This window comes from Kogia breviceps, chromosome 1 (genome assembly GCF_026419965.1).
Source record: "Kogia breviceps isolate mKogBre1 chromosome 1, mKogBre1 haplotype 1, whole genome shotgun sequence".
NCBI lineage: Eukaryota > Metazoa > Chordata > Mammalia > Artiodactyla > Physeteridae > Kogia > Kogia breviceps.
This window is the reverse complement of record NC_081310.1, coordinates 126784763-126797605: the sequence shown is the minus strand read 5'-3', so window position 1 is coordinate 126797605 and position 12843 is coordinate 126784763. Positions and strand designations below refer to the sequence as shown.

Here is a 12843-nt window from a genome sequence, read left to right as displayed (position 1 = left end):
TATATGCCTTCTATACTTGGCTTCAATACCCCTCATTTCACTCCATGCATGCCCTCTGTTTATGACTGCTGCTTTAATAAGTTCTGCTGGGAAAGTGGCCCCTTTACAAAATATCTTCTTTAACTTGGAAGAATTGACATCCAAGAAAAATAGGAAATAGTGCCAGTGTAAGCCATTTAGTCCTGAAAATGCTGTGTACCTTTTGCCCATCTTCTCCCCATTGCTTCCAGTTGGCTGAAATATACAACTAATGATTTGCTTCTGCTTTGCAGCCCTCTTGGGTGCTGACTGGATCTAGTGGTATATATCTAAAGTGACTTGACAGTCCTCTTGTTCTGGCACTGGTGAAGAAGGCTCACACCTCCTCTCCTGATGCCTGACAAGGCAAATATTCAATTTCACACAGTGATTTGGAAAGAATGTGACTGGCAGATTCTTAAACATGTTTAGGGCTTATCAGGTTTCACTGCAATATACCATGTAGGTTAGTTCTATATACAGGTTAGTTTTCTTCCTGAAAACTGTAATTTTATTTTCATTCCACAAGTATCAGGGACATAATAATGAAAAAATAAAAAAAGGTCCTTGCTTTCATAGAGCTTATAACCTAGTGACCTGTGATACTATTACCACAAATTTAGTTAAACTTACAGTTTCACCTCTGAAGCCTTTTTCACCTCTGGGTCCCTGAAAGAAAAATAAAATGTTAGTTTAGTGTTGTTGATAGTTATTTATCAAATGTAGTTGAGGCTGTATACAGAAACATGATAATTTCTGTTGTTTTTTTTTCCTATCTAGCAAGACTTGTTTAGTTAAAGTTATATAAATTCTGATTTTCCTAAGTTAAGCAAAGCAAAACAAATACAATCTACTGACTCACCATGTCTGTTTTGCTATGCCTAGTTCCACCTTAAAGTGAGATAGGGTTATGCTACTTATTCATTCAATTAAGTCAAAACAGCTGATCTGACAGTCAAAGGCAAAATAATTTAGAAAGAAAATTAACAGGTTAAATTCTTCTAATATTTAGAAGCCTTTGAAAAACCCTGCTTCCAGGGTGGTTTCCTCCTTCTCTTTTATCTTCTTTTTTTTAATTCTTCCTTCTGAGCTATATCCCATAAATTTTGATATGTTGTATATACATTTTCAGTCAGTTCAAAATATTTTCTAACTTTCTTTGAGACACTCTGGTCCTTAAATTATTTAGAAGTGTGAGGTTTAATTTTCAAGTGTTTGGGGATTTTCCTATTATTTTTCTAGTTTATTGATTCTTAGTTTAATTTTGTTATGGCCAGAGAATATACCTTACATGACTTCTGTTATTTTGTTTAGTAAAATTTGTTTTATGATCAAAAATATGGTTTATTTCAGTGAATGTTCCATGTGCAGTTGAAGACAATGTGAACTCTGCTGTTGTTGGATGTCACTACTGTTATTCCTGTTAATATTTTCATGTTCCTTGTGGAAATTGTGTACGTATTTTTTTATTAAAAAATGAGATAATACTACTCATCTTTTCTGTAACCTGAATTTGCACCTTCAAAATATTAATGCTTTTCTATATCAATCTACAATTCCCACATAACTATAATGCTTACCAATATTTAAAAAACTATATTTTAAATGAATTGCCTATTAAATTTTTTTCTAATTTTTGTCATGATAAACAACACTGTGATAAATATCCTTGTACTCTTAAAAATTTTTGATAAAAATTGTCCTCCAGAAAGTTTGTTTGAAATTGCATTCACAATTGCAATATATGGGAGTACATGTTTCTTCTGATACATGCCATGATGTACTATCACTTTTTGTTAATCTTGCAGGCTAAAAATACTGTTTCATTATTATTCACTGTTTATGTTACTTCTTTTGTGTTTCCTATCTTGTCCTTAATTCATTTCAAACTACCATATCAACTTTAAAAAGCTGATTTTTTTTTTTTTTTTTTTTTTTTTTTTGCGGTATGCGGGCCTCTCACTGTTGTGGCCTCTCCCGTTGCGGAGCACAGGCTCCGGACACGCAGGCCCAGCGGCCATGGCTCACGGGCCCAGTTGCTCCGCGGCATGTGGGATCTTCCCGGACCAGGGCACGAACCCGCGTCTCCTGCATCGGCAGGCGGACTCTCAACCACTGCGCCACCAGGGAAGCCCTAAAAAGCTGATTTTTAAGATAACTTTACAGAACTTTTTTTTATGCCCTCCCCCACCTCCAATCCAGTATTAACAACGTGGTACATATCGCTTCATACTTTTTTTTCTAATCAGATATTGACACATATATTTACATATGTATGGGGTGATTGGTCATGTTTTATAATGTTGATATCATATACTCTTCTATGCATATTTTTCATGCTTAATAATACATCATGAAACAATTGCAAGTCAGCCAAACTAGATACAAATAATTATTTTTAATAGTTGCATTAATATTCCACAAAGTGGATACATCAGAGTTTACTCAACCATTCCTCTACAGATGAGCATTCATGTGCTTTCATACTTTTTTTTTTTTTTTTTTTTTTGCCATTACAAACAGTGCTGTGAAAAATAGCTTTGTAAAACTTCCCTAGTGTATTGGGTACTTTTTTTGTGTGTGTGGTACGCGGGCCTCTCACTGTTGTGGCCTCTCCCGTCTTGGAGCACAGGCTCCGGACGCGCAGGCTCAGCGGCCATGGCTCACGGGCCCAGCCGCTCCGCGGCATGCGGGACCCTCCCTGAGCAGGGCACGAACCCGTGTCCCCCGCATCGTCAGGCTGACTCTCAACCACTGCGCCACCAGGGAAGCCCTATTGGGTACTTTTATTTCTTTGGGACAAATTCCTCAAAGTGGAACTGCTTGGTCATAGGGTATATGTACATATATTTTAACAAATACCTTTCCATAAAAGCACATTTCTATTAGTGATAAACAAAAATACCTTTCTTCCTACAGCCCTTTCTGAGAGGTTAGATGTAATATCTCATTATTACCTTAATTTGCATTTCTCTGACTAAAAGTTAGGAGAATATTTTTTCAAATAATTACTGACCTTTTGGATTTATTCTTCAATTCTCTACTAAATTTTCTTTTTCATACTAATTTGTAGAGCTCTTTATATTACCCATTATATGGTATATGCTTTGCAATTACTTTTTCTCAATTATATTAATTTTACTTATGGAATCTTTTGCCATACAAAATTTAAAATTTTCAAGTATTCAAATATGTCTTCTGTTCTTTTATAGTTTTCAGATTTCCTATCTTATATAAAAGGTCTCCCCAACCCTTAAGCTATACTTTATAGTTTCCTAGATGATTTTTCTAAGATTTTTAATTGCTTCTTTTCTTTCTTTTTTTTTAACAAAGTCTTTAAAAGTTCATCTGAGATTTTTTAAAAATTGGGTGAAATAGGGTTACAATTTCTTATAACAGTAGTTAGACTAAAAGGAATTTCATCTCCCTTCCCTATCACTGTTATAGGAATGGGTGTGTGGCTGATTAATAGACGTGAGAAAAAAAAAATGTAGTGGGAGACTTCTAGGAAAAGTTTTATTTTTCCCAAGACAAGGGATACAGTTCACTTTTTCAATTTGGATAATTATATCTAGATGTGATTCCTGAGAAATTGTAGTCATTTGCCCTAAGCCTAATTATAAAGATAGCATTCAGGATGGCAGAGCAGAGGTATGGAAATAGTCTTGGATAACATGATTAAGTCGCCAAATTAACCAAATCTGAAGCCCTTAACTCTGGGATTCCCATAATGAGATAGAAGTTTCCTTATTGTTAATGCCAGTTTGATTCAGGGTTCCTATTACTTGCAGTCCAAATCATCCTAACTGATATACCATTTTCATTGTAATTAAATTCCTATTTAGTCTGAGATCTAATTCTGGGCTCTAGCCTGTTACAATGATCTATTCTTTGTACTAACACATAGTTTCATTTACAAAGACTCTGAAGTAATGTTTTCCTTTTTGGAAAAGCAAGTTCTCCATCCCCCACCACTATTTTTTTCCACAGTGTGTTATGGCCATTCTCAAATCCTTATTCTTTCATAGTGATCTTTCCTTCGAAGTTTCTTCTTAGCATAGAAAAAATAGATGGAAAAAATTTGATGTGCATGCTGAGCATTATAAGGGCCTTTAAGAACTATCTATAAACAAAAAAAAATAAGATGTTTTAATTAAGCCATTTCTTTATCATATTTTCCTTGACCAATTAATATTTCACATTTTTGACAGAGGAGAACAATCAGAATAGTATGTGTTCCTTAGCTTGCTGAAGAACCAACCACCCACTGAAATATGAGATTTCTCCCACTTATAACCTCCCACTTAGACTATATAGCTCTGAGTGCTAAATGCTGCAAATCTAGAGAAATATTGAGTTATACATTTCATTTTTTTAAATTAAAAAGCCAGAAACTTTGGTGGTGAATTCTTCTCTAAATTTATCAATGAGAACAGTGATACTTAATATTTGAAACACTCTATTTTATATTTTAAAACTCTGTGTCTATAGACACAACACTTTCAAATAATTCAAAATACTGATTCCCTGCAGAGAATGAATCTTTCCTTTCCAAGCCTCAATTTTCCTCTTGTATGTTCACACTAGTGTTAGTATTGTAAAACCTTCCTGTGACCACCTCACTGTCTTATTTCTGTTTTATTTCACAGCAAGATTCCCTAAGGCCCTGGCATTCCCTAAGGCATATGTTAACTCTCAGTTTCCTCTCCAGACATAGCTTGAATGGAGTGGAAAGAACACTGCTCTTGAAGTAGGAAATATCATCTATGTGATTCACTACCTGTATTATCTTAAATAACTAGGTGAACTTCTATAAATGTCATCTGTTTCCTTATGTCTTGAATGCAAGTAATCATACTTACTCCAAAAGTTTAAGAATTTGAGGAAAGTTATTATTAAATATTTGTATTTACTTCCTTCCTCACTGAAATCTGTACTCCATCTTCCACTGCAGTTTATTCTCTTAAAGATCACAATTAGCTACTCCTTTCTGGAAACTGAGCTTAACCTTGTGCTTTTCTGGTTTTCCTGCTCTTCCCACCAACTATTTCATCCCTTTATCATAGGCACTTCCAAAGACTCAAATCTTGGCTGTCTGCATACCTTTTCTTATGCTCCCTCCTTCAGAAAATGGATTCTTTCTATTGCTTTAGTGATCACCCCTATGCTTATAATGCTTAACCCCTCCTCTGCCACCCAGTTCTTCTTTCCTTTCTCAACTCCAGTTTTAAGTGCCTACCTCACTATGTACATCTTTTCATTACATTAGATTTGTAAGTTCCCAAGAATAACCTTCCAGATGAAAATGTACATCTGTTTTTATCCTTGCTTCTGAAATACCTAGGGTGATCCCTTGTGGATTACTCTAGAATAGGATTAAGTTTAAAAAAAAAAAGTATATATATATATATATATATATATATATATATATATATATATATATATATAAAAGGAAATTTAAAAAAGACCTGTATTGTGACAAACTTACAGTTCTACCTGTTGGGCCTATTATACCTTCTGTGCCAAGGGGGCCAGTGTTTCCCTGTTGGGGTTAAAAAAAAACAACAAAAAACAGTCAGTCTCAATGCCAGTATAATTCAGGAAAATTCTAGAAAATGTCTTGCACAAAGGCAAAATAGTCCATGTCCACATAATTCCAGTGTTTATTACAAAATCTTATGGTATTAGCAGAAATCATAGTAATTTTGATTTGATACAATTCTGCCTATTATTATGGTTTCCCATTAGGAGAATTAATCTCTATAATTTCTAACAAACTGATAAATCAGCATTACAATTTTTATGTGGTGATAGCTTCAATGGTGCCATTTTATATATGCGTCATTGCATAAGAAATGCAATTACTTTATGAACCAAAGACTACGTAGTGTCATGGACAAAATTTTGAATAAATTTATTTACAGATGTTGAACAAGCAGATGTTTGAGTGACATACAGCATGGAATTGAGAGAAATTATGGGAAAGAACCAGAGGGCGTCATTTGTGACCAATTAAACTTCTGGTTTCTTCATCAGTAAGAGAAGAATACCTACTTCACAGGGCCATTGTGGGAATTAAATGTGAAAAACAATTTTGAAAGTGTAAGCTGCTATTTGATTATGAAGATAACCTTGAATAAGCTGGATCTCTGGTCAACTCCTCCCAAACTAAAAATGGAGCCTATCATTTCTTAATGAATACAAAATGCATGTTTTAGTTATTTTCCCTCAACCTCCACCCCCGCTACCACTAGCTTCAAATTTCAGTGTTTCTAGCTCCACTTAACGTGGCATATATAAATGTGGCTATCTAACAGGCTTTCTCTTTGTCCAACTCCTGCCAAGATACAGAAAATACTCAGTGGAGATAATTATAATGCCATTCAGTCTATTGACAAATAGCTTTAAGATTAAGTTGGCTTAGAAAGAGAGAAATTACCTGATACTCTAAAAGTAAATCTAATGAAAGCACTTTTAAATATGAAGATCTACTTTAAGTGATAATTTTAAAATATGGTTCCCAAATCACAAAGGTCCATAATCAAGAGGCTTGATTTCTTAACCTAATCAAATATATCCTCTAGATTGGCTTATTACTGAAAAAAAAAGCCAAGGAAGTGTCAATCTAATAAATTTGACCATGATCTAACTCTCTGAAATAATGATTTGTACATATTATTCAGTCAATCAGATGTGGATTCAAATTCCAGCTCCTCTATATACTAGCCACGTATGGCTTTCAGCAAATTACCTTTCAGAGATTTAGTTTCCCTACCAGCAAAATGGGGATAATAGCATCTCTCACAGGATTTTTATGGGGAGTAAATGATATAGGGACATAAACTGAACACCAGTACCTGGTACATAATAGGTTTTTGCTAAATATTAACCTAGCAAGACTTTTCACCTGTCTCTACAATGACTTACTAGGAATATCTGCACTTACAAATTAGTATTTGTGAGCTAGTTACCATAACCTTACTATTGGAGAGCTGATAAAATTTCTGGAGCTGCAAAGCAGTATAGGCTCAGATCCTGGCTTATAGAGACACAGCACCTCATGTGACTCTGCTTAGGACAGAGGCTAGGCAGGCAGCCAACTTCTCTTTGACAATATCAAGAAAGGATTTAATTAATTGAGAACTTAATAAAATCAGAATGAATGAATTTAATTAGTGGGGAACTGAATGTATGTAAGAACTTAAAACCAATATTTATTACAGAGAAGCCTATCCATACATAACCCACCTGTGGATGATAAAGAATTGGACTTTACCTAAAAGCACAAGCTTTCCATGGTTCTTCAGAAATCATAAAAATAACGAATACATTTGCACCTGGAGAAATGTTGAGAGGGGTCTTTAAATGAACATTTCCCATGACAATGCTGTTCTTTGTATTATAGGAAATAATTTATTGTAAGAGGAAAGCGGCGTAGGATTTTAAAAATTTGACTTTTCATTTAATATTTGCACAAGATAGTGGTTTTCAGTTTTAAAATTCTTCTTCAAGACTCAGTTCTCCTCTATCTGAACTGCTCTCCTTCCTCTCTCTCAGCTCTCTCCACCCTTGCCTTAGCAGCTGCTGTTAGCCATAGATGTGCTACTACCACAGTCAAACCAGTGCTTGGCTTTTATTTTTAACCTTTTTTCTCTTTAGTTTTATAGATCATCTCATCAGTTAGGAGAGTGTGGTTAATAAAAACAAAAAAGCAAACAAACAAACAAAAACAATAACCAGTTACTGCTGGTGACTTATCTATCCTATTTACGTTCTCTACAGTTTGCAATTTCAGGCACTAAACAGCTAACTGGAGTTCTTCAGAGCCCTGATCTTTCCAACTCTTTAAGGAGTTCCTCGTTACTCTCTGGGGATACCCCCACCCCTGAGCAGAGGAAACACAGCTATTGGGAAACATTTTTCAAAGTGTGGTCTGAGAAGCTCTGGTCATAGACAAGCCTCCTCCAGGTGGTACATGGGGGTGGTCTCAAGTCCCTGGTTATATTAATGCTTGTAACATGAAACTGCTTTATGTTTTTTTTGTTTTTTTGTTTGTTTGTTTGTTTGTTTGTTTTTGCGGTACGCAGGCCTCTCACTGTTGTGGCCTCTCCTGTTGCGGAGCACAGGCTCCGGACGCGCAGGCTCAGCGGCCATGGCTCACGGGCCCAGCTGCTCCGCGGCATGTGGGATCTTCCCGGACCGGGGCACGAATCCACGTCCCCCGCATCGGCAGGCGGACCCTCAACCACTGCGCCACCAGGGAAGCCCCCTATGTTTTTAATAATATATTTATTAACTGGTGTGAGTTAATAAATATATTATCCAGTAGTTACATTAATTCTTTTTTTTTTTTAAGTAAGAACTGGGCAGTACGGGTGGTCTGTGGGGTCTTTTGCTCAAACTAACAAACGAACTGAAAAAGGTTGAGTATGTCTGCATGTGCTCTAATGAGTTTCTGTTTTAAGAGTCATTTTTTAAAGTTATTAATTTGGAGTATATTTATTTTAGAGTTCTTAACCCTAATTCCTGTAGTCAACAAAGAATCACAATATCTGGGAAGGCAGGATGGCTTCATACTTACCCTCTGTCCAATAGGACCTTTAGGACCTGATATTCCAACAATGCCAGCATCTCCCTCAGGACCCTAGAAACACAATAAAAAACAAAAAGCCAAAATATGAACATTTACTACATGAAATAATCTTGTACCAACGTATTAAGAATTGGCTCTTAAAAATGGAACTTGATAGTTAATGAAGTACAGGCTTAAGTATTTTGGAGGAATTGTACTGAGGTCTACAATTTACTTCAAAATACATCAAAAATGGATGGAGAGAGGAGAAGGTATAAATAGATGGGTAGGTACATAGTCAAGCAAGTAGAGTAAAATGTTTTGGTAGAATTTAGGTAATAGGTATATAGGTGTTTACTCATTCTCTCAACTTTATGTTTGAAAATTTTCAAATAAAATGTTTGGAAAAACAGAATGAGAAAAGACAAAAGCAAATTATTCCATAAAATTTCTAGGAAAATATATAGTTACATAAGTCAAAATTAACATATTCAAAACTCAAATATATTACTCTGTACCAACTGAAATTTTGCAGATTAAAAAAAACAAAAGCTCATGTCAGATTAAATATTGGTATTTCAACATCTGTTTTTTGAACAGATGTTGAACATTGGTATTTCAACATTGGTATTTCAACATAGCCAGAGACGAGCACAAAATATGTAAACATACTTTGGGGCCTGGGAATCCTTGGAAACCTGTCCAACCTTGAATACCATGTTCTCCCTGCAATGTGAATAGACATGATAACCATTATTGTACGATGTTGGCCTGGTCTGTAGAATAAGTGCTTAGTGAATTTCTGAGTTGTCACCTACAGACTGCCCTTTCATGCCAGGCTCTCCACATGGTCCTTGATCACCTTGTGCTCCTCGGTAACCTCTTTTACCTGGAATTCCAGGTTGACCAGGTAGCCCTTGTTCACCCTATGGACCAAAAAAAAGGAAAGGTTATCTTGACTTTAGAACCTATAAACATATTGGCTTTTAAAGGAAATCTAAATACCGGCCCATCCTCAGGCGTGCATACAAGGCACTGGGGAAGTCAAAATCTGCATGATCATTCTCGCCACCAATAGTTTCCACATACATAATATTTGATTACAATGAACGAGAAGTGTGGCAGCAGGGAAATAGAATTCCAGAGACTGTGGTCATGACTGTGGAAAGAGGAGGGAAGAGGAGGCCTGCAAAAGTAGGAGGAGGATAGTGGGGCTACAGAGAGAATAGTGAGGGTATAGGATGTGTGGAGGCATTTGTATGTGTTGGAACTTGTATTTTATTTGAATTGAAATTATTTTGCTGTGTTTTTCTTACATACAGAGATGATTCAGCTATCTGATACCAGAAACAGAGCAGAATCTCTTGAAGTGTGAACCCTGGTTTTTGCCATGAGTATCTTTTCAATTCCATCATTAAGAAATTTCAATTATCTGTTTCCCAAGATTCCTTTGATACCAATCCTCTTTATCCCCTAAAAGTTCACTTTAAAGACATACTTTATTATCATTATTTTATTTTTAAAAGTCAAGTCCTTTAAAAAATTTTTATTTTGTTTTGGAAATGAGAGTTGCAATAGCTTTTACCATTTCTAAAAATAAACTTAAGAATCATGTGGAGTTTATAGCTAAGGTAATGAAAAATGATGCTTGGTAGACTTTGACCAAAGCTTTAAGATTAGCAAATTATCCTTCACTGTATTGAGATAAAGATACAGCTTTGGGACTTGACAAACTGGATCTTTTTTTTTTTTTTTTTTTTTTTTTTTTTTGCAGATTCACACATAAAAGGTAGGGATCTTTCTTATTTATTTTCCTAGGTTTAGCATTTGCTCAGCTATCTTGTATTTCAGTGGAAAGGGATATTCATGGTATAAACATTAACAGAAAGGCTCAAACTATAAACAGTAAGCTGCTGGGTCATCATTTTCAGTTTACCCATATGGGTCAGAATACCTAGAAATTCTTTACAAGTGGAACTCTGAAAATCAAATTAAGAGGTAATAATGATGAGGGTGCCAATGTCTTAATCCTAGTCTTTTATGAAATAGCATTAGATACGGGACTAGTCTCTTGGTTGTCTGGGTCAAATCTGCACTGAGATATTTCTAAGAGAGGTTTTGTATAAGCCTATTGACGTGTGGCAATACTCCTGGCAATGAATGTTAAGGCAAGACAAATACTATCACTTTGACTTTAAGAAATAATCTGTACTCCTATTTATTAATTGGTTGGTTAGGTTCAGAAGTAGAGGAACAGGAATTATAACTGAGAAAGTATGCAACTGGAAATAAGATTTTTCTGTTTTGGAGGAGAAGGTGGCTGACAGAAAGGCAAGAAGAACCAAATGAGTCAAAGAACATTTTTTAAAGCATCACCAGTCCTGGGTTTATGAGTAGTTTTGGCAAATGACATGCACTGTGGCTATCACGGGAGATGGCTATGTCAAGGCCACACACTTTCGCTTTTTCCTAATGTGTTTTCATGATTAGCCAAATTTTATTAAAAGCTATCAGTCTTAGCATCTTGTGATCTAGCCAGTAAACTCGGGGCCAGGAAGGATGGTCAATACTGCTCAGCCATCAGAACAAACATGAAAGTACCTTCGGGCCTAGAACTCCTGGGCTTCCTGGAAGGCCCGATGAACCCTTTGCTCCTTGAGGACCTGGAGACCCAGCCAGTCCCGTTCTTCCTGGGCTGCCTCTGACGCCCTAAATAACACAGATACGAAATGAAGACTGGTGCAGCTCCTAGAAAATCCATCCAGATGCTCAATAAATGAAGGAGGGGTTGGTGTTCTGAAAGCCTACTCTTGATACACTGCCCAGGTTTGGGAGTTATCCTGGGCTTCTTTCCCAAATAAGTGAAACGTTTAAATGATGTTTTGGCTCACCTAAAATCTCTAATTATAGTTAATGTAATGGTCTTGGGTTTTTAAAATAAAAATACTGAGGCAGCACAAAGTCCACCTTTGTACTATCCACCAAAGTCAGTATCTTCTGACTAAGTAGCGTAGATGTGAAGTATGTTTGTTACATTCTAACTTTTTGTGTTATACTCCTGTGTGCATGACAGCTCTAATTAACATACCCTTAAGAAGAATATTCTTATTATTATGGTCATTATTTCTCAATATATACAAATACCAAATCACTACATTGTACACTTGAAACATATGATGTTACATTGATTATATCTCAGTAAAAAAGAATATTCTATTTTTCAATCACATATGACTCCAGAAAATTTGCTTCAAATAGTTTAACTGGGAATAAAGTTAAGTAAGCAAACAGTATTTCCTCAAAGCCAAATCCTAAAACAAGGTTGGTAATCTATGGTTTGCAAGCCAAACCCAATCCATCCCCTCTTTTTGTAGAGCTTGTGAGCGAAGAATAGTCATTACATTTTCACATGTTGAAAAAATCAAAAGAAGAATAATATTTCAAGATGTGGAAATTACATGAAATTAGAGTTTCAGAATCTGTAAATAAAGTTTTATTGGAAAACAGTCATGCTCATTCATTTATATATTGTCTGTGACTGCTTCGTGCTATAATGACAGGGTCCAGTCGTTGTGGCAGAGACTAAAAGGCACTCATTGCTTCCCACTACTGCTTGTTGCGTTGCAAATTGCAGTGATACAATTATAACTTGACAGTGTTTTGAGAGGAACATATATTGACTTATTGTGAGATTTTATTATCAGTGCATATCCATTGTATCAAAACAAGAAAAGAAGAAAAAAGTGGGCTTTGAATGTTGTATTTTTAAGGCACAGTGGAATGTGGATTATTCTGTGATCAAATTAGATGTCAAAGCTTTGTGTTTATTATGCAATGACACTATAGTTGTGCTAAAAAAAGTACAATATACATCAACATTATCATACCAAGCACTTGACACAATATTCCCACCTCACAGAAGTGTAACAGTTAGAAAAATTAGGAAACCTAAAACGGAGTATCTTATCACAATAAAAACTCTCCACAAAAATTTGAAAATGACGTTGCAAGTAAAGTTAAGTTTCTGAGTGGCTCATTTGTTAGTCCAACAAAGTTGCTTACTGATAGATTTAATTAAATCGTGCAGCAAAAATAAACTCGTTTCTTAGCATTTTGGCAAGAACAGTTGCTTAAAATGTCAAGGACACTGGAGCAGCATCAATAGTCAACTGAAAAATAAGGCAAATGCTTTCAAGTGGTTTTCCTTGGCTCTTGATTAATCAGTAGATGTTAGTAATACTACTCAGTTGTTT

At 35.5% G+C, this 12843-nt stretch overlaps 1 protein-coding gene across 1 annotated transcript in view; it reads right to left on the bottom strand.

The window, feature by feature from the left end:
* COL24A1 (collagen type XXIV alpha 1 chain) overlaps window positions 1–12843 on the bottom strand; it is a 395634-nt gene that overhangs the window by 29831 nt on the left and 352960 nt on the right. Inside the window, exons 48-53 of the mRNA XM_059061755.2 lie at window positions 11192–11299; window positions 9409–9516; window positions 9263–9316; window positions 8600–8662; window positions 5507–5560; window positions 652–687 (exon numbers count right to left, since the gene is read on the bottom strand). Of these exons, the coding sequence (XP_058917738.1) occupies window positions 652–687; window positions 5507–5560; window positions 8600–8662; window positions 9263–9316; window positions 9409–9516; window positions 11192–11299 (423 nt within the window). The remainder of the gene's footprint in view (window positions 1–651; window positions 688–5506; window positions 5561–8599; window positions 8663–9262; window positions 9317–9408; window positions 9517–11191; window positions 11300–12843) is intronic.